The sequence below is a fragment of the Lolium perenne genome, chromosome 1 (genome assembly GCF_019359855.2).
Source record: "Lolium perenne isolate Kyuss_39 chromosome 1, Kyuss_2.0, whole genome shotgun sequence".
In the NCBI taxonomy this organism is placed as follows: Eukaryota; Viridiplantae; Streptophyta; class Magnoliopsida; order Poales; family Poaceae; genus Lolium; species Lolium perenne.
This window is the reverse complement of record NC_067244.2, coordinates 229,750,137-229,773,547: the sequence shown is the minus strand read 5'-3', so window position 1 is coordinate 229,773,547 and position 23,411 is coordinate 229,750,137. Positions and strand designations below refer to the sequence as shown.

At 44.0% G+C, this 23,411-nt stretch overlaps 1 protein-coding gene across 1 annotated transcript; it reads left to right on the top strand.

Moving 5' to 3' along the window:
• The first annotated feature begins 278 nt into the window (after positions 1-278).
• Positions 279-1,475, top strand: LOC127326733 (uncharacterized). Its single transcript, XM_051353521.2, has one exon. The coding sequence runs from the start codon at positions 408-410 to the stop codon at positions 1,260-1,262; it is 855 nt and encodes a 284-aa protein (XP_051209481.1). The 5' UTR covers positions 279-407; the 3' UTR covers positions 1,263-1,475.
• Positions 1,476-23,411: the final 21,936 nt, after the last annotated feature.

Below are 23,411 nucleotides of genomic sequence, written 5' to 3'. Positions count from 1 at the left end.
ACTAATCCCATGCATCTACAGTATGTCATATCAGCTGTCAGATACTATATGTATGGCATGACACGTAACCTTGTATTGCTCTCCTGCAGGCTAGCTCCAGCAATACCTTGCATCTCGGAACCACTCCCAGCTGACCACGTCGCGGACGAGCAGATTAACACAAAAAGAACAATTTGAAGACTATTATATGGGAACCAATAATTCTCCTTGGGATCAATGTCGAGTGATCTGTCTAGCCATTACACACGACGTGACCCTCTTTAAATACCACGCGACTCTTCTTCCATCCTGGTAGACACAGACAAAGATTTGAGCTTTTGTCTTAAGAGCGAGCGAGCTAGTCCAAAAAATTCACAAGAACACTAGATTTTTCCTAAACGAGAAAGGAGACAAGGTAGCTGATCGAGATGAGCAGTAGTGATCACGAGCAGGCGGCCATGGAGCAGGATGGCGCCGGCCGTGGCGATCAGGTGCCATCGCCGGCGTCGTTGAGCGCAAAGAAGCTGTGGCGCATGGTGCGCGCTGTGCACCTCGTCCTTGTCAGGGGCCTCGGCAAGCACCAGCCCAAGCTCGCCGCGCTCGGCGTCAACCTGCACCACATGCTGTCGTCGTCCAAGCGCCACAACCAACACCTCGGGGCGGCGACAGGGGATCAGAGCCCGGCCCTGACGACCTACCTGTCCGCGGCGCTCTCCTGCCGGTCCATGGACCCGGCCGCCGCGGTGCACCCGTACCCGCGGCGCGGCGGGCACGGCGGCGGTGCCTCCTCGATGTCGTGCCGGTCCATGGACCCCGGCGCCGCCGTGTACCAGCAGTACCAGTACCGCCCCCGCGAGGTCGAGTTCAGCTTCAAAAGCACGCCGCTGCACAGGCGGCGCCGCCGCACGCAGCGGCACCGGGATCAGGGCCTCCTGCAAAAGCAGCAGCTCGAGGACCTTCCGGAGTACGGCTCTGCCGCCAAGGTGAAGACGCTGTTCGAACTGATGGACGGCGACGATGACGTGGACGACGGCGGCGACATGGAGAGCGCGATACCGTGGGCAGCATCGGCGCCGGTCGGCCGGCCGCCGCCGCGACAGGTTCGGATCACTGATTCGCCGTTCCTGGCGAGGGAGGACGACGAGGTCGGGAGCATGGGCGTGGTCGACCGGCGCGCCGACGAGTTCATCCTGTGGTTCCACGACCAGCTGCGCATCCAACAACACCAACAGCAACAACAAGGCCCCTCCTCGAGGGATCGCACCACGTACTGTTTTAGGTAGATCGGAGAGCAGACCGAGTACACTCCATGCATGCATGTATTATTTCATAAGTTCTTAATGTACATGTGAGTTGGATTTTGGATTTTGGATTGTTGGTTTTTGTTTTTTCGTTTTGGAACAAACTTGTTTGCCTCCTTGCTTATATTTTCCCTTCTGTCCATTTGGGTTTGATCGATGCTGAGATGATTAATATTGGTTGAACTTTGGGGTCGATCGGGCAATTGTGGAGTTGTGGTTAGCTGCATCAATAAATTTTGATGGCAGGCTTAATAATTTGTTGACCGCACAAGCATCACCAAGGGGAACAAGTGGGATGCCGAGATTGATATATGATTCACATTTGCGAGATGCTTCTTTCATCGAGTTGTCACGGCAATGTTTGCACGAAAATACTGAAACCATGTCGGAATTCTTAAAATAAACTATAGTCGAAATGAGAAGAAGGGCACTACATTTTTTTGGCAACTGGAAGAGCACTACATTGTTCTCTAAAGAAATGCACTACATATGTGCATCAGTACATTTCTAACGACATGAATGGTACGAGAGCACCTCCCGTGCACACATCCACCATTCCTTTGCGTTGAGATTGGCACCTCACAAAACATTTGCATGTTAGACTACCCAACAAAAGTAATCTCTCATTATTTAAACAGGATTTAATTTGTATGTTGGATTTGAAAGAGCCATAAGCATTGGAAGATATGACAGATTAACAATCCGGTTGAATATATGAATTTATTACGATGATATATTTTCAACAATCCATAAAAGTGTTCGATTTAACAAAGTTCATAATTTAAATTCCGAAAAACATGCAAACATGATGATACACAATAAAACTAGATAAATTAGATTCAGAAAATTGTGTCTCCGAATTGAAAAACAAGACAAATGACAAATATATTCCAAATGTAAGGAACCAAGTTTAAAATAGAGTGAAAAAAAAATTGTTTGAAAGAAAAAACCATCAAGCTTCACCAAGAATAAGAAGTCAAAATTTAATTTCTAAAACACATTCAAACATGATGATATACAATAAAACTCGATAGAAAGAATACAAAAAATGTATCTCAAAATTGAACTATAAAACAAAACGTATGATTAACCAAGTTTGGAACAGAGAGAAAAATTGTGTTTCAACGAAAATCTTCACCAAGTTTCATCAAGTATCAAAAGTCAATTTTTTTAAAAAAATTGTCAAAGATATTCAATGTCAGTCTTATTTTGAAGCTCCCCTCACAAGAAACTCAAATATTCAAATGGTTCACAAGTTAAAGTTATGGTTCAAAAGCTATAAATTTAAGTTTTAGAACTAGATTTAGTAGGGTGGCAAACTAACTAATCTTTCTCACACAAATCTAAAAAAGAGACGAGAGAGAAGGTGGGCCATACGGTATATCGCCTGCATGCTAGGAGAGCATTTTTCCATACTAAGAGCATCTCTAACAGAACCTATAAACACGCGAACTGAAAACATCGAGTTCAGTTCAACGAACTCGTGTTTACGGGTCGGAAAATGGCTGACGCAGATCGGAACACGTATGGCCATCACCATTCGAACCCGTATGGCCATCACTATAAAACAAAACGTATGCTAGAATATCTGTTTTACGGCTTTGGTTTGTGGGCTCTGTTGTGCGCCAGCACCATCCGAACCCGTAAAATTAGGGGTTTTCATAGAATTCATATGCAACATGGTATAAACACAAACATACACCAATCGATCATAATTAATCGAATAATAGTTTTCAAAACACAATAATCATCCAAATTATTACAACAGATAAACAAATGTCTCAACCAAATTACAACAGTTTTCAAATGATAAAACAAATGAATAAATGTCTCAGCAATGATTAATCTCACACATAAATAAATGAAATGCTAGGATCATTGGCGACGGCCATGTCACTGCCTGTGGTGCATTTTGAGATCATAAACGAGTTGGACATGTGTAGTGACTTTCTCAATTAATCTGCCTCAAGAAAAGCTTCAAAGCGATCGAGATTTCGTTGGGGTTGTACTCAGGTGCCAACGTTGTCATAGAAGCAGGGCAAGCTTAACCCTCTTTCATCCTCGATGATCATGTTGTGAAGAATCACAGAACATGTCGTAATGTTCACAAGGGATTTTTTGTCCCAAAACCGAGCTGGACCCCGAACAATGGCAAACCTTGCTTGCAAAAACCGAAAGCTTTCTCAATGTCTTTGCGAGCAGCTGCTTCAGCCTTGGCAAACTAAGCTTCTATCTTATCTCCGGGATCCTTCACAGACTACAGAAAAGTTGCCCAAGCTGGATAGATGCCATCAGCTTCATAATATCTCATTGTATATTCATTATTTATAACTTTGTAATTGTAAGTGGGTGCTTCCCCATTTGCTAGTTTCGCAAATAAAGGAGATCTTTGCAGCACATTGATGTCACTGATTGTTCCCGGCAAAACAATAAAAATGCCAAATCCACAAATTTTGTCATGTGACAGCCTCAATTACAATGGTAGCATCTTTGCTCTTCCCCCGTGACATGCCTTGGGACAATTCTTTCATGTCCAATGCATACAATCAACACTACCAAGCATTTCAGGCCAACCTCTTTTCTCGTTTATCTTCATCAATACTTTTCTGTCATTCTCACTGGGAGCTCGAAGATATGTTAGTACAAACAACTTGATAATCATGCGAGAAAACCTACACACTAACTCTGTGGTTGTATCTTCACCAATTCGAAGTGTAATCCGCAGTACCATACACAATCATCCTCGTGGCAGACGAGATTTTTTGATAGGGGTTGAAACCCGTCACGCCGGCAACATTTCTACGTTGCTTGAAGTAATTTGAGTTTTCTTCGCATGCCTTCACGATTGTGATGAATAAACTACGGCGTATGCGATACCTCCTACGGAATAGATGCGGCGGATAGGTAGGTACCTCGGCGAAGTAGTCATCCATCAGTTGCTCGTGGGCGAGGAGGCGATTCCGTTAGATGTGGTTCCGGCCAATCACCGAGCTGCGCCTCCGATTCAGCAGCTTGACGCGGTCCTCGAGCTCCTTGACAGAGAGAAGGAGGATGGTGGCCTCCAAGTCATCGTCGTGGAGCAGCTCGTCGAGGTCGGAATCGTCCGAGCTCGACGAATCGGACAGATCGACGTCATTGATCTCGTCGGCCGAGCTCATCCTCGATTCGGCCGGCGCGGCGGCGGCGGGACCCGGAGCTGAGTGAGGAACCGCGGGCGGGATGCAGGGCAACCGACACTAGCTCCGCTTCGCCGGGCTCCGCCGAATCAGGCGATGCAGCGGTGGCGACGACGGAGTGTGTTGGCGGCGCGCGGGAGGACGGAGAGACTAAGCGGTAGGGTGAGGTGAAAATTAAGCGCGCCCTAAATATGGATGCACGTTTGGTTCGCTCGTTCGACCCCTACAAATACATGCCGAATTAGATTTTCGCTCTCGGCCTAAAAACTTTTTTTTTCGGTTTTAGCTCGTTTACGGTGACTGATCTGCGCCGTTTTCGGTCCAAACTCGTAAACTAGCGGTTTTTTTCGGTTTTATGCTTTTTACGGGCTCTGGGAGATTTCTCTAACATCATATCTTTTGATCGACACGGGCCCTATATTTCTGAACAAAGCTCCAGAATAGTAGTCATATAAATACTTATATTTCTTATTATAACTTCGAATATTAATCCAGGAGAGCAATAATAAGCAGCGAGGATGGACACATGTCGATCGCGTGTTGTTAAAAGTCCGTCATTGTCATGGTTCTTTCGATCTACCCAAGTAACCCAACCCAACTGTTGTACAGCGATATATGCAGTTATATTGTTACTGATTGATATACGAGCAGCTTTCAGTGGTCAAGTTTAACTGGAAGTCCCTGTGATTCATCTGTGTTATCTTGCTCGGTGTCTAAAAGATGTGAAGATACTGACAGCTGCTCACAATTTCAGGCCGGGCAGTTGCCGATTTGCAGTAATATTTTCGTTACCAGGCAATATATTTATGCATCAAGAATTCAAGATGACGTGCATCAACATGATACCGAGACATCATGGATACGCAAAATCATATTATTATGAAAAGAAAAACTACAACAAGAAAATCTGGTGCATTATCCTTGAGAGCATACATGTGTTGCCGCTTTGCCAGATCCAACAGTTGAAGGCATATCATAAAGTTATTATCCTTGAGAGCATTCCAAGCACACTCCTGCGCCAATGCCTCCAACAAAGAAGCCGAAAAACTACCCCATTACTAGGTTGAATAAGAAAATACCATGCATGGGGCTTTCAAACCGGAGATTTACTCAAAGTGCACAATCAAATCAAAGTTCCCCCTTGTTGCACCCGGAACTTACTAAGTTAACACCGCTATACCACTCAATCCTTAAAAGATACTTGACGTATCATCCTCTATGACTTGACAATGCAAGAGACAATAAGCGAACACTTGTCCGGCGATAGTAGGTCGTGCAAGTCCACGATTTTCATCGATCGATCGAAACCAAGGTGACTCAAGCCTCTAGGAATGAAAACGTCTTCACAAAATCTAACCTGCCAAATGGAGTGAGTACTACCATGCATATGCATCATGTATGGACACTCCGTGTATAATGCATGGCAAACACATCGCGGAACATCCGCCCAAAGTAGGGTTACAACAACGTGAATATGTACATGCTTACGAGTTGAGACATGGTATAAAAAAACTACTGTAACTAATTTGTGCATTAATCAATGCAGAGGCTATGTAATACCTTTAAAGAAAATGCAGATTTTTCTTTTGATATTCATTCTTTTTCTCATACATGCACCTAAAGAAACGAATGTGTGTGAAGGTACAACTAGAAACAAGCTAGGACCTATGGTAAGAATAAAAAAGCAACAGAAGCAATATTGTTCTTTTCATATGAACATACAAACAATTTTGTTCTATCTAAGCTCTATCATTCAATATAAGTCGAAAAGAGTTTCTGACTTAACTAAAAAAAAGTGATGTGGACCTTCTTGTTGTAGGGTAAATGCAGAGACTAGGAAAACAATACAATTGTTTTCTTCTTCTCATAATAAGTTAGTTGAACAAAAACCCAGCAAAACCACATTTATTAATTGAGTTTTTAGCACTTTGCACTTCTGCTCGCATACAGATTTCAGTATTCTTTTTCTTAGAAGGGTGGATCTGACCTTCTTCCTTTTCGATAATGATTGTTCCAAGGTACATGAACAAAACAAATACAGACAACCTATGATCTATGGTAGTGATAAAAGAGCAAAAGAGAAATTTATTCTTTTCATATGAACGTACCAAGTTATTATTTTCCATCTAAGCAAAGGCTTAAGCTTTGCCATTAAATATATGTAAAAACAAGTCAAGTGTCAAGTTAACTGAAAAATGTTATGTGCACCATCCTGCCATAGGGCAGATGCAGTGTATTTTTTTCCTCCTGAAACGGGAGGGAAAAGCTTTGCTCATTTTATTAATGAAGAAGTTACAAAACACCGGGCGAAAATCGATAAAACATGACTAATCCAACTCGAACAGCGGCACCACGTGCCCATATCAGCTCTAACTATAGGGCCGAGACTCCTCGAACCCTGGAAACCCCGGTATACCTACTCTTGCTGGATGCACTGAGCATCACGAAAGCACGCACACCACACACACGCACCCACACACGCGTGCGCACACACTGCATACAGAGGATAGGAGAATGGTAGAATCTTATTCTCCTTTCAATAATAAGTTAGTTGAACGAAAATGGCGCAGAAAATCACATTTGCTAATTGAGTTGTGAACACTTTGCACTTTTGCTGGCTTATACACTTCAATATATTTTTTTTCTTAGAAGGGTGGTTCCGGCCTCGTTCCTTTTCGATAATGATTGTTCAGTTGTACCTTTTGCTTGTCTGAAAGTGAATAATTTCAATCTTGATAAAAAAAGAAGCAGTTCCAACCTACAAACTCTAGCTATGGAGCTGCCTCATGCGTGATAAGGTAAATGCACACGAACGCGCCGATCGAGTACATGCACTGCTTCATACCATGCTCCTCAATCTTGCTCAAAAAATGGTAGCAGTTCCAGCCTACAAACTCTAGCTACGCAGTAGTAGTACCTATATAACTGATAAGCAGGTGCACACGAAAGCTTTGATCGGTCAGCGACAAGCACAGTTTCAGTTTTTTCCTTCGAAAAAGAGGTCGCATGTATGCTGCTTCCTAATCAGTGTAGATCAACAACGAGGACTTCCAAGTGATCAAGTTCATAATGATGTGTATAATGGTCTTACCTTAGGTCCTATGCGTGTTAAGTTTGAGCAGGAAAAACGATGAAAAAAGGTAACTTAATAAAAAAAGCGATCGTCTCTTAGTGAAAAAGATACAGTAATATATTAACTTTCTCCAAACGCTTCACACGCCCCTCGAGTCGTCGTCGCATGGGCGACACTGGGGGCGACTAGGTTTTCTGCGTTAGCACCGCCTCGTCCGTGCACTCACCCTTGCAGCCGCCGGTTGGCCTACGGCGGCAGCGGGCCTTGTTTTGGTCCTTCAGCCTCCATCCTACCTCTCACTTCTTCGCCTATTTCTCCAATCGTGGCGAATCAAATTCCAACTTGTGCCTCAAGGTAGCACTGGAGGTCGTGGAGGGCTTAGGTGGTGCAGTCTCGTCCGCCCGTGCAAACGAGTTGGGTCGCCACTCGTTGGCTCGGTTTTGAGAATTGTTGTCAAGGGTTGCAGGAGATGAAGGTGCGGAGCTGGCCGACTCGTTCTCCCGAGAGAGACGGGTTTGGTAGGCTCCTGGATACTTGAGGGACGGCTCCTTATGGTGGACACGGCGGCGTCTGATGGTGGGTGCCAGTGTGTGGGTGCTGGTTAGCAGTCTCGGTTGTGGGCGCAGCGGGGTGGTCTACGTGGGAGGCATTCGTGGTGTTGGATTCTTCGTGCTCCTTCCCAGATGTTGGCATCGCCTACCCCAATTTCCTTCGGTTTCACCTCTCCAGTTGTGCCAGGTAGGGATACCATGGACGGTGGTCTCTATTTGGGAAAAAAGCTTTGCCCTGTTAGAATATGTTTAGGTCTCTTTATTTTATGTTTTGCACCCAATACATATGTGTATTGGAGTCTCCCATTGTACAAACTCTTGGTCGTATTCTGACCTTATATTAAGACATAACCGATGGGAGACGACCCCATCGTTCAAACCCTAAACTTCAATATGGTATCAGAGCCAAGAGGTCTCAAGTTCAAGACCCTGCTCACGCAGTTTTAAAAACAAAAGAAAAAAAGATTCTGTGACCCACACCGAACCCACGCTAAGAAGTAAAAATAGCCTAGACGTGAGGGGGAGTGTTGAATATAAATACACTGCCTAGTCTCTTTCCATCAGTTCGGATTTTTGGTTCAATTGGCTAGTGCAGCAATCTTTCATGCCGTACATGGTTGGTACCGGTGAGTCGACGCTCTCGACCATCGCTTCCCTCCTTGGAGGCTTCATTGTTAATCAAGCCCCTCCACCATTGGCCCCGGGTGAAAATCCACATCTGTTCTATCGGTCAGGGCAACGACGATGCCTTGGTGTTGCTCCCTTCTTGAAGGTGCTGCCTTGGTAGCCTTCGGTCATGTTAAGCTAGTTGTCGTGGGTGTGGTGCTTGGGCGGCGACAGTGTGGCTTACGGAGTGGCAGGCTTCCACGCGGTGGGTGTGCTTAGATTCTCCTCTTCTTTGATGGTTGTGCTTCCGCTTTCATTTCGAATTCTAGGGTGAGCGCTCCTGGCCGAGAGGGTAGGGGCCCTCTTGATGCTGGACGGGATGCAATGTGAAGCAGTCTGCGTATGATCGATGGTGATGAAGGCCTAGCTTCCTCCGATGGTGTGACGTGTTCCTCCTTCTTCTGCTCTACCTCGATCAGATAATGTTTCTGCGTATGTACATCCAAGCGTTTGCAGACTATGTCTCGTGTTGTATTCTATTGTGTGCCTGTAACCTTGTTGTAGCTGGCTTTAGTATGTAAAACTGGACGTAATGCCTTACGTTTAAAAAAAGATAAGATATTTTCTTATGTGCGAGAAGTCTTATCTTAGACACATGTTTTCTAGTTCATTTTTAATCATGCTATAATTTAAAGAGCAAGCAACAAAATTATAGGAGAAAACTCTACAAGAAAATCCATAGTAACATGTTTTTTGTGTGCCTTCTTTAATCAGTCATATCTTTACTATTAAATTGCAATAGGTGACTGTCTGGTGTCACACTTGGGCTTTTGTTTTTTATATTTTCATCTAGCCCAAAGAAAAAGCGGCGTGGCCCAACTCTCCGATCTGAACGGAAAAACAAAAGCACCTTCACGACCGTGACTACGGTGAAACCTAGCGACACACGTCAAACGACAAAAATCAAACGGCCCAGATGTCAACCCAACGGCCCAACTCATAAATAAATCAAACGCCCAGCCAACGTATTACATACCTTACCGTCTCCTGATCTAATACAACTACATACATCACTGACCGTCTCCTGATCGAACACAGCCGGCCGGCCGTGTTCAACCATTGAATCTTCAGCTTCTGCTATATAAACATACAAGCGACGCACCAAGTTTTCAGAGAAGCAACAGGCCACAACCACGGCACCGTGTTTTCAGAGAAGCAAGGCCAACTTCTGCGTACTATAGTGCTTCACGTTGGTGGCAAACCTGTCCGACATCTGTCCAAAGGTACGGTGGCATCTTTCAACACATATCGACCCTGTAGCACGCTAGGTCTACTTTTATGGTGAAACAAAGCACAAAAAATCTAAGATGGTGAAATAAAGCGCAAAAATTAATATCGCCAAGGAGCAAACTACTTTGCTCAATCCAGATATTTATCATTTGTAGACGGAGAATCTGAGACTGTGTTTGCTCAATCCAGATATCTGCCATTTGTAGACGGAGAATCTGAGACTCTGCCAATGCAATCCTGCAAATAATTCTTTGGTATTAAATAGCAGGCGATAGAGAGAAATAAGCGATTTTCTTATATAAAATATGTTCCTACGATGCTAATAAAAAGAAATTAAAAGTATATTTAAAACTAACTATTGAATCAGCGGACGTCGTTGGATCGTCAAATCAGTTTAATCGAGATGCACCTTGGTTCGGTCATATGTGTGCACTACGGTTTTTACGCCATGTTTCAGTCATCTATCGGTCGCTACAGTAACCCAGGTTACTATAGGCGGTGCTACCTGCTAACTCTCTCGCTCCAGAGTTGGGTAGCACATGAACTAATTTCTTCTAGCTGGGGATGAGTCTCGAGGCGACCTTGAGATGTGAGGGGTGAGGGCAGCGCATGAGGAAGGCGCCTGCAGAAATCGAGTGGGACGACAACATGGGTGAAGGCCAAAAATTCCACGAGGCAGGATGGCGCGCGTTGCAGGTCCGCGAGCTAGGCAGCACGAGGGGATTAAGAGAGATGAGGGGGGAGTGGCCACTGAAAAGGAAAGGTGAGAGTATGGTAGAGCCGATGAACAGATACGGGGTGTAGCAATGCATTGGTGAAAGGTAAAGGGCGCAGATGTGGCATATAGGTACAACGGGTGGTGCTGCGCAAAATGTAGCAAAACATGACCATATTTAATTTAACAAATAATATTTTGTTGTCGATTCGCAGCAACGCGCGGGCATGCTGTTAGTCTAAGATAAGATAGCCTTGTATATAAGCCATTGTACACGCCCTAACAACAACCAATTACATTTCCCATTATCGATCATGATATATTCACAAGCTTTTTGCAGATAATTCAACCATGATTCTTCTCCTAGACCTAAACAGTTACACCAGCTGCGCAAGCAAAAAAACAGGCATACTTTCCTTCCACACGAGGATCACAATTGAAACCATCACATTTAGTTCAAGCAAATCACATCACTGGTGGTGGAGGGCGTTGATGAAACAAGTTGCACAAGCCATAGTGAGAGTAACATAGATAATAACATTCAACTATATGTAATATCAACCAAGCATTTTGGTGACACGCCGAATCATTAAATGGGTAAAGAGAGCCTTATGTCGGAAAGTGTCGTTGGCTCCTGAGCACCAGTGCTCTCTTTATTTTAAAAATAAACTTAAAAAACATGTTATAAGTTTCAAAAAAATTATGGGAGAAAATATGGACATGATCAATGTTGTAACCTGCAAGCATCCATAAGCTCAATGCAACGTTTTTTATATTGTAGTCTACACAAAAATGACTCAATTTGGTAAATTTGGATATTTTAAAATATGCGTACTCAAAATCACACTTTTTGTCCTTCAGCTTAAAATAAAAATATTCAAATTGATATTTCCGACATTTTGGAATACAACATTGGCCACATTCGGATTTTTCATCTTTTTTAAACCCCTGAATATACTTTTCAAATTTCCTAAAACAGCGAGATCAGTAGAGCTCAGGAGTCAAAAATCTCCACTCACCTTACAATAACATATTATGTTACTACAAAATCACACTCTTCAAGTTAAAAATATGCTTACTACCTAATAAATAAGTTTTTCTATGTTATCATTCATATGATTTTTCCAGTATGAAAGTATTAACATATTTAGATTATGCTTGAACTCATCTATGAACATAAAGTTTTGGTGAAGCTATCTAGAATCTGATCCTTGCTGGAGATGAACCTGATATCAAGTTGCTTGCTAGGAACTCGTTCGCGAACAAAGGAACAATCAATCATAGACATGGATTTCCCATGAGCGTCACACCAAGTTCTCGAACAAGAGCTTCAACCCAAATAAGCTCATCAATGGCATTTCCAAGCGCTTTGTATTTAGCCTTTGTGCTAGACCGAGAGAGAGAGAGTAGGTTGTTTTCTGCCACTACAAGAAATAAGATTGGAACCACAAAATATAGGAAATCCACCAGCGAAGCGTCTGGCATCTAAATCGCATCCTAGTCTGCATCTGAATAGGCGCTAAGACTAGTGGAGGAAAACCTCTGAAAAGTTAAACCAACTTGACTTGTGACATGGATATACCTCAAAATATTTTTGACAACAGTCCAATGTGCAGTCGTTGGAGCATGAAGATACTACCATACCTTACTAAATGAAAAAGAAAGACCAGATCGAGTCAGTGTCAAATATTGAAGAGCACCAACTATACTCATGTAGTGAATAATATCTGCATAGCCAAGAGGAGAGCCATCTGTCAAGACCATTGTGTCAGTACTGGAAAGTGGTATAGGACATGACGTGCAGGAACTCATACCAACACGCGTCAACAAGTCTGTTGCATATTTTTGCTGAATTAAGAGCAAATCATTGGATTCTTTGTGAACCTCAAGGCCTAAAAAACAATGAAGATCTCCGGCCAAGATCCTTAAGAGTAAACTCTGAACTCAAATATGGAGAAGAGTTGAGATGGCTTTATTAGAGGAACTCATCACCTTGATGTCATCAACATAAATAAGAACGTATACCTGACTTATCATATAGAAACAGAGAGGTTTCATCCTTGGATGGAATAAACCCAACAGTGTGAAGTTTGGAGTTGAGACGAGAGCACCAAGCTCCAAGGGCCCGTTTGAGACCATATAAAGCTTTATCAATCTTGCAAATATAGTTTAGAGTAGCGTAAGACTCAAAATCAGGTGGTTGCTTCATATAAATCTCCCCTCTTCCAGGACACCATGCAGAAACATGTTCTTTAATTATACCTGCCGTAAACTCGAGCCTCTGGAAACTGATATAGATAGAACAAGTCTGATAGTAGTAGCCTTAACAACAAGACTGAAATTATCTTCATAGTCTATACCATACCGTTGCTGGAATCTTTTTGCAACGAGACATGCTTTATACCTGTTCACAGTTCTATCAGCATGTTTCTTGATGCGATAAATACAATTGTAGTCAATGATATTTTTGTTGGAGCTAGGTGGCACCAGGTGCCTGGTATTGTTGGCAATAAGAGCATCATATTCATCTTCCATTGTATTCTTCCAATTTGTACCGGCGAGGGCCTAAGTGAGTTTTGTGTGTTTTCCTGTAGATGTGAGAAAAACTTACCTAACAGTGCCATCAGTATACATTTTCGGGTGACGTATACCTTTTTGCAGGCGAGTTTGAACTTCGGGTTCAGAACAGGTGGCATTACAGCAGCAGGCGGAGTACGTAGAAGATCCCAAAGGAATTGGCGAACCAAGTAATACTATAAACTGGGTCGATTAACCTAACCATGTTGAGATAGTTTATGCTGCCTTTTAGAACTTTCGGAGCATTTTACGTGTTGTCCTGCACCCATGATGCTAGGCTTAGTTGACAATCGTAGCACATCAAAAGGGTCAATGAGAAACTGAGATCATGTATTTAAAAAATTTGCGTTGAATATACATCTGAAATAGAAAACATGTTCGGTCCCAAGTTAGGGCAAAGGCCGCCCATCCGATGCCTTATCTTTCACTTCGGCCTCAGCTAGGATGTGTATCAAAAGAAACATATATAAATAGATGGGTAGTTAGTAAAAGATCAAGCAATGTTGCATCCGTATTTTTCGCATAGCATATATGTGAATACATAAATTTTGACAGATTGGTAAGTCTAAATAAAACTAGGTTGATTTTGTGCGAGCTACATAAAGCTATTGGGTACCTCGAAAGTTGCATTCTGCACAGTGAAAACAAATTATAGTAGTTTTTCTTAGAGACAATAAATATAAAAAAGAAGTGAAGAATAGTTCACTTTGCCGAAGTTTGAATTATGAATGCTTATAAATATTACAAATTGTATGATTTTGACACACACGTATGTTAAAAAGAAAAAGGAAGGGCAACTTTGGCGAAACGAGGACCATCAACAAGCAAAAGCAAAAGACGGAACTCAGAGAATACATAGTACAATGTGGAATTCTCTATATAGTTTATGGTAATCTTGACAGTCTTATTTTCTAGAAAAGTCTTCCAAGGTTTTTTGCTACATTTATTCAGTCAAGACACTCTACATGTATTGTAGATATTTTAGTATTGTAAAAATAAATGCATATAGTAGTTGTAATGATAGATAAATAAATGCGCTAATAGACAAGAGTTTGTTTACATTATTAATTCTGTGAAGAAAAAAAGAAGATTCAATTTAGCACACAAAAAATTTATTTGTAATGGTAAATGAATATATGCACAAATATACATGTGTATGTATACATAGTTAATTTAACTAGTTGTGAATGAAAAATAGTATTCAGATATACATCAAAGAAAGTATCTCAATAATGTATACCATACCTTTCATGGCAAGTCGAGTTATAATAATGTAAGAAAGTTTAGTATAAATAGAAAATAGAGAAAATTGCACCTCGCACCATACTTTGTGGTTTTTGTTGCACAAAACACAGAAACAACACCTTTTTTGCATGTAGCATAGTTTGTTTCCTAATTTGTTGCACCTAGCCCAAATCAGCCAATTTGGAGAGTTAACAAGATTTCTTATGAATGGAGCCCAGTTTTTTTGTTGATATGGCATCCAACGTGGAGGACAGGAGGTGTATTTAGAATTTGCAAATTTCTATTGCCCAACAAACCATTATTTGGTGGGGTTGTTGCACTTAACACAAAAAAATTGGACAGCATAATATTTGAAAATACAAACATTTTCTCAACACAATTGTATCACAATATATCAATGGTTTTTTGTGCAAAGGCAATTTGCAAATTAGGCAACGTTGCTGGCACGCCATCTCCTCCGCCCGTGCCGCCTACGCCGTCGCCTGCGCCGCCGCCTTTGTCCGCAGGACGCATCGCCGCGAGATGGTTATGGTCCCATGCGTGCTCGCTCCTTTTTTTTTCATTCGGGCCGACATGAAGTGGCATGGGCAGCTGAGCGCTTTGGCTGGGCCCATTTACCACGCTGGATGCCACGTCAGCAAAATTGCGGGGCAGCCCGTCAAAAAACCAGTTAAGCTCGTGATTTGGGCTAGATGCAACAAATTAGCAACAAACTGGGCTACCTGCAAAAATGGTATTTTTTTTCTATGTTTTGTGCAACAAAAGCCACAAAGTGTGGTGCTAGCTACAATTTTCTCTAGAAAATAGGTGAAATGTTCAGCAGTATTTGCACGAGATGCTTCATCCGGTGGTAGTACAAAAGTATAATCGGGATACCAACTAGAAGAATACATGCAAGCTTAGGAGAACATATTTGAAGTATGTATTGTTAAAGGTTCAACATTAGCTTTTTTATTTTTCGATAAAGGTAATATATTAATATCAAGAAGATACCAATTACACCCAGCCTCTGCAACAACGCACCACCCTAATGGCACTACGGATGCACACAGCCAAAAACAAGAAAATAAAACTAAGAAACAAAAGTCCCGCTACAGTATTTCAGGCCTAACAACAGCAATACATCCATCGCCAAGACAACACCTGAATTACAGACTCTCCAAAAACGACGCCTCCAAGAAGGGAACAATGCTCAAACACCGTCGTCGCTCGATCAAATATCTTAGGTTTTCACCCTGAAGATAGTCCCCGCTCTCAAAACAATGCCTCCACCAAGGACATTGCCAGGCACAACCAATTAAGGCCAGACCTTGGGTTTCACCCTGAAAGGTAGGACTCTGCACTTCACCTGTGTTGTCGCCCCCACTTTCATACCGCTGCTGTGAAGCCCGGAACACAAAGCAAGTCCCTCAACAACGCAGAGACTTGAACCTCCCTTAGCTAGTCCTCCCCTCCAGTCTTCATGAAATTCTCTTCTTCCGACTTCCATCATGGATCCATAGTCACTTGATGTCAACAAATAAAAAGAGCTTCGCGACGCTCCCTCCATAACCAATCGGTCGGAATAAAAAACATGGGTGCGCACGACCGAATACCTCCGATCTAACAAACTCCAGGCAAAAGGATTACATTCACCGGCGGAGCCTTCCGGTACTCAACACTCCGGCCAGATCACGAGTCCAGGCCTCCGGTAGGTCCTCCTCTTCACGCAAGAGAGGCCCTAGGACCGCCGCCTTTATACAGGTCGGACCCCCCACGTCGGTGACCATCCTGGGCTGGCCACTCCAACCCTCCACCTGCGACACCATCGCCGGCTTCCAAGCTCCTCCATCTCGCCGCCGGAACGAGTAGGTTAGCGATAGTTTCTTGACGATGCCTTCAACAAGATAACGGCACAGACGCCGCCATCCCCGCCATGACCGGAGTCGGCTCGGTTCTGACCGGCTACTATGCCTCCCCGTCTCGCTGCCGGCGCTGAAAGTGGGATCAAAAATCCAACACAGCCAGCCTGGCCGACTGCCTTCGGTGGATGAAGTCAGCCACCACCACCATGCCCGGGCCAAAGACCCAGACGTCCTCAAGCCACGAAGAAGACCCAGCGAAGCCTCCTCGTGCCATTGACGAGACGCAACCGCGATGGATCGCGATCCGAACCTCGGGCCCAGATCCGACCACACCGCAGCCAACATCCGCCGCCGGCTGCCGGAGATCCGCCGGCCACCGCCATCCCGCTGCGTTCAGTCGACGGAGGAGGAGGGTGTAGGCCGTCGTCCCCACACGCTCCCGCAGGCCGCGCCGCGCTCTGCCGACGGAGACCGAGCCGCCACCGCCTCACCACAGGGGCTTTGCCCCGCGGTATCCTCGGCGACGGTGGCGGAGGAGGGGGGCCTGTAGGGGAGGGGAGGAGGGCGGTGTGGAGAGGAACTCCCCGGGGACGGCGGGCGGCGCCGCCGCCTCGGGGGAGAGAGGTTAGGTCACGCGTCTGATACAAGTTCGAGAGGACTGCATATTGGATGGCCCCTAGCATTTTTATAGTCTTATCATCCCATCACATTGTTACTAATGGATACATGAGCATTTTTCAGTGACCAAACTTGATTGGAAATTCATAGTACAATTAAGTTCATTTATGACTCCATGTGTATTTTTTTGAGGAACACTCCATGTGTATTTTTACTCTATAGAAGAAAGCAAAATTTGGCAGCAGTTTTGAATCACACCTTGTTGATGATATATGGGACCACCACGTACATGTTCCCAATCCCCACCCCATTCATCCCATACATTGCAAGGAACATAAGCCATACAAGAAAGCTCCACCAACCTACACGATCAAGAAGCTAAGGTGGACATCGTAGGAGGGATAGAAGAACAACTAGGAAGGCCTGGCAAGGCGGAACCGACTAAATAAAGGATACCACGATATCAAATAATTTCTGTATCAGAGGACATGAAGACCTACACCATCAACGACTGACATAGAGAGAATCATCCCAGTGTAGTCTAGATCAATATCAAATTCGTAGAGTCTTCCATTTGTAAACCTTATACTTGTTTCACTCTTCATATTGAGGGGTCCAAACCTAGACAAATTTGTGTCTTTTGTGTCAAATGCCACTAACAGCACTTGATGCAGGGAGCATACGAAAAAAAATGCCAGTGCCTAGCTAACGGGGACAAGAGCTTTGCCATTCAACATAAGTATGAAAAATCGCCCAGCTGTTAAGTGAATGAAAATAAATATTATGTGCACCCACTTGATTGAGGCCGCCTTTCCAGCCATGAGAACAATTTCTTTCCTTTTATAAAATAATTTTGTTGAATGAAAAAACTGACGAAAATCACATTTGTTAATCGAGCAACACTTTGCACTTCTGCTCGTATATACTTCTTCTTTTTTCTCTTTGGAGATTATTCAGTACTTTCACCCCTATTCCAGATGGTTGCTCTCGGTACTTGTTGCTTACCTGAACATAATCATTTTCAATCTTGCTAAAGAGAGAATCATTTTCCAACCCACAAACTCTAGCAGAGGATCGAGCTACCTGATACTACCTCCGTTTCAAGAAATAAGGTGCCATCGTTTTACGTGTTTTTTATTTGACCAAGAATTACTTCGAATAGATAAACATTGTTTGTATGAAATTAGTATCATTAAAAAAATTCAACACGAATCCAACGATACTAATTACATATAATATAATCAAGATTTTGTTGCTCAATTTTTATGGTCAAAGTTCGTCTTGAAATACGCGTACATCTTATTTTACATCTTATTTCTTGAAACGGAGGTAGTATGTGATAAGGTACATGCACACGTACGCTCTGATCGAGTGCACAAACTGCTTTATATCGAGCTCGTCGTCAATCTTGCTCAAGAAAGCGAAGCAGTTCCAACCTAAGAACTCTACATCTACGTAGTGATAAGTTGATAAGAAGGTAAACAGATGCAGACGAACGCATTGATCGATTTGATCGACCACACGCACAGTTCCACGTACGCCGCGCTTCTCGATTAGTGTCAATGTAGACCAGCATGGACGACCTCCAAGTTGATAACACTTGCGTTTCCCTTTATATATCGATCACCATTCATATTAAGCTTTCATCATCACGAAGCGGAGATATTCAACCATGATTATTGTGTTCTCCCAGACTTAATTAAGCAGTTGCACTAGCGCAAGCAAACGGCCGTAATGAACGCATGATTTCCTCCCCAAGCGCCCCAGGACCGCACGTGAAACTATCGCATTTAGTTCGAGCAAATCAAATGCCTGGCCATGGACACATCTTGCGAATTATTGCCATTGACTAGTAATAGTTGTAAATTATTATCAGGCCGGAAAAATTCTACCACACACGACGGAATACATATAGCTTGCCGATGATGGGAATCAATATCACGGGTACACGCAGGCACGATCGTGCGAATTCCTCACGCCGATGAACAGCGAGATCGATCATGCATACTGTACGATCCAGCTCGAGGCTGTGAACACGAATAAAATACAGATCGAGACGAAAGAATAGACGTGTGGTATGGCGTATCGGATGCTACGGCGCGCATGCAGGAGAACTGTGGCGACCGATTGCCTCCACGAATCGGGCGGCGGCACCGGCGACACCTACCCCCGAAACTCGGAGCCAGATCGTACGGGCGGGGCGACCGATTTATTCATCCCCTTGCTTGCAGGAGCTCGATGTGAATTGATGAGGCGAAAGGTATGTCGTCTATGGCGACGGCGAAAGGGATTGCAACGGCGACAAGGAGGAGACCGGAGGAGCGGAGAAGCCGCCGCGGCAATGATCGAGTGACAGTTTCGTCGATCGGCCGGCCGCGACCTAGTCCTGGTTGGTGGCTTCGAGGTGGCACGCGAATGCCTGGTTTGCAGCTGGAGCGCACGCCCGTCCGGTTGCCGTAGACGGCGTGCGCCAGGCACGTGCCGGTTTCAGAGTTCAGACTCTCTCTCGTGTGATTTTGTACGTCTATGGAGTTCGGAACAGCAGCAACGAGCTGATCCAAGTAAAATGCTCCGTCCTGTCCACAGGTTTTATGCTAACGACGATAGGGGAGGGCTAGTGACGCCAGTCTCTTGTGGGTCTCGGGAGTATCCGGTCCCCCGAGATGGCATGCTCTTTGAGACATCTCTAGCGGCGCCACCGGCCTAAACGGTACTGCCGTCTTCGAATTGATCCGCGCTGACACGGACAGAGCACCGGGTGCGCACGCTTCCGCGGAACGATCTAGATGGACCAACCCCTCCGACGCGATTCATCCGTGCACGAAATTTGAAGAGCGACGGGCCGCTTGTGCCCAAAGACTACGATGAGGCTGCGGCCATCACCCGAGCCATCGAGTAGTCGAAGGCGGAGGAGGAGGCCAAGTGGCCGTGGGATGGGCTGTACAAGGTGGTCATCTCACAGCCATGGAGGCGAAGCACACCGCCTCCCTTTCACTTCCACCAGCACTACCCCCGCACGCGCCACCGCAGACCGCGTGGGAAGGGCAGATGGTGCCGCCTCCTCCGCGGCACCTGCAACCACCGACTCGGCCACATTACGTTCTCCCTCCACCTCAGCACATGCCGCCGCCGGCCCTTGCATGGGTGCAACAGGGGGACTGAGGAACTGGATTATGCGGCGGCACCATCGACTCCAGCGCTAGGAAATAGGCTTTAGAATTTTTTTCCTTCTATTTATTTCCTATGCAAATTATGTTTAAATGGGTGATTTTTTTTTTTGAAAATGTTGCATGCTTTTATTTTTCATTTGAATTAAATTAGTTTGTTTTGTTCGGCGGGCGGGCCAAAATAGCCATCACGGACCGAATGAGCCGCACCATTGGCGGTATTGGCCAGCCAGGCCGGACCGACCCATTTTCTATCAGCATCGCTACCCAAATGGACAGAATTGGATCAATGGGTCGCTGTTTTAGGTCGCGCCGATAGAGATTCTCTTAGGCTTTCTTCTTCGGAGTTTCTAGGGCATCTCGAGCGGGGAGTTCTACACGGATAGACCATATCTATTTGTGTCCGCGCGAACATAATTGATACGAATATTCAACATAGGCCGTGTCGACCCAGATTACATTGTTACCTAACAACGCATTTTGTTAAATCCTACATACAAACTTTAGATCTAAGTATTAAAATAATTTATATTATGTTATTTAATGTGATGTCTCCAATTTTGAAATACGAAAATGATCCAAACATAAAATGCAAAGGTCGTCTTATTCAAAACCTCAATCATCACATTCCCTCTCTCCCACTTCACGCCTTGGAACGTGGCGCTGACATATCGATAAATGTCATTATTGTTACGTCGACTAACAGGCCGTGAGTCTTTCCCAGGGGATATTTTATATTTACATTCCCGTCTCTTCGAAAGAGCCGCTAAATGATAGGACCAGACAGGTGCAGGTAGCTCGACTGCGTTACCTGCGATTGAAACACAAGCTGGAGACGTATCCTTCCTTCCTTCCTACAGCTGATATGGAAAATCGTTGTTTTTAGAAAGCCCCTTTTTTCTAGTATTTACTAGAAAATAGCAAGATAAGGGAAAGACAAAGTTAGAAGGTTCTCCAGTAGGATGATTATCGACGCAAGCCGGTACTTCATTAGTACGAACTATTCTTTTGCAAACGGACATGTTGTTTCTGCTCCCGGGAGCACATGCTCCTGGTTTTTAAAATTAAATTTTAACATATTATATAATGTCAAAAAATTCCGATAAAAAATGTTACGGCTACATCTTGATGTTCTATGTGTTTCCAAAGTCGTTTCACGAAAAATCGATACTTTTTGTGTCATGTGTAAAAAAGTTAAAATTTGGTGCTAAATATAAGCTCTTCACAAGACGTTTTGCTTGTCATTTTTACACAGGACACAAAACCTATCGGTTTCGCGCAAAACTTGGCATACACATATGGATTGTTGACATATACACGTGAAATTTGTGTTCGTATTTTTTGTGATATTTTAAAATGTTTTTCTCTGTAGCAGGAGCATATGCACCTGAGATCAAAATTGCATTTCCGTTTGCAAACAGCTTATTGAACTCCAAACATTATCTTCTTTTTAGATTGTTATAATAACCCGCAAATTAGATAGGACATCCGTAAATTATTTTTAGTACATAATGATAGATAAACGGATGGATACTACTGCCCTTTTGTTTAAGCCCGATCTATTATATTATTAAAACAACAAACAACCAATGGTGGAGATTTAGTACCCTTCTAATCAGTTTTCCAAACGGTGATACGGATCTATTTAACATGTACGCGCATAGAAGTCCAACGCCAACAGGCCCGTGCAATCTGAAAAGCAGGCGAACCACAAAAAAAAAAAACCCTAGCGTCTCTCAAGCATGTGGCCGCCGCGCCGCCACCCCACCGCCGTCGTATTTGCATCAGCTGGCTTAGCCGACGTACATCAGCCGATCAAAGTCGTGGTTTCTATATTCGCCTCTGTATTCGCATACACCATGCAGCCGTGGAGATATGCAACATGGATCAATCAATGGAATTTGTCTTGCGTCATGTACCCATCGGACAGCTCATCTCGCAAAGTTTGGTGGATCGTGGGGCGCGATGCAGGCCGCTGACACCTGACAGCATACTACATGTTCCATGCTCGACGAATCATTTCCAGAAACATGAAGTCAGCCGGCGGCCGGAGTTGCAGACAAGAAGATTGAGCTTATCGATAGGAAGTAAGCTTTGAGTGCAAATCTGAATTGACTGAACTCCCATCTCAGAACATGAGTTTATTGATGTTTTTGTATGTGCGCTCCAGGCGTCTGATTTTAGCAGTCGACCACCGGGTGTCACATAAAAGAGGTCAAGGTGATGAAGATAGGCATGAAAAGGCAGATATATGTGAGTGATAGCCTGATGATTAAGCATCAAGAACGGGGATTTTAATCGTTGAATCTGTTTAAGCCCGCTTGGCCTCTGTGCTAGAAGCCTTTCTTGGTTTCTTGGTTGTATCCTCTAGAGAAATTTAGAAAGAAGTATGTGAGGCATGACATGATCTCCTGAGATTTGAGTTCATGATCTGGATCTCCTGCAGATTTGATTCGTTCTATCTGTGTCCATTAGTTTGTTACTGTATCCTGGTGAGAATTATATGCTGCTGATGATGCAAAGGCCGGGGTTCATTTCCCGTCATATTTGAAGCTGATTGACGATCCATATCCTAGCCCTGGCCCTATGGCTTAGCTGCTGCAGAAGCATCTCAGGTTCATCCCATCCTCTGCCATATTTGTGGATGCCAGCGTCAATGTACGTGATTCCTTTATACTCATGTTCATTGTCTTCGCGAAAAAGACACGGTAGTCCATTTACTTCACTGCTTCAATGGACCCAACAACAGTTTTTTTCTGTTTAGTGTACATATGGTTGCATATTTATATATCTTAATTAACATTCAGTAATTAAATATTCTTGGAACACTTAACAGTCATGTTGTTGTTCACGCTGCAGATATCGAAGATTAAGAGAAAGTACTTAATTTGCAAGATCTCATATAGGCGCACAATGGACATAGACGAGCTGGTGCAGCAGTTATCGAAAGAAAAGAAAACTGCATAAAAGGTGTGTGCAAACGAAGAGTTGCCTATAATATTTTCCGGGGGAAAAAAGTCCAAATAACCCCCCTAACTATCGTGTTTGGGACAGAGACCCCCCTAAGTTTAAAATGGGGCACTTAACCCCCCTAACTATACAATACCAGCTAAATTACCCCCTTGGCATGACAAGAGCAGTTTTACTAGGCGGTATCGATGACGTGTATACTGGTTTGAGCCATAGAGGCGCTCACCGCCAAGCAGTCGCAAAGACCTGTGATCACCATTGCCGCTGCCCTTCTGCAGCTCCACGGCCACGTACATTTG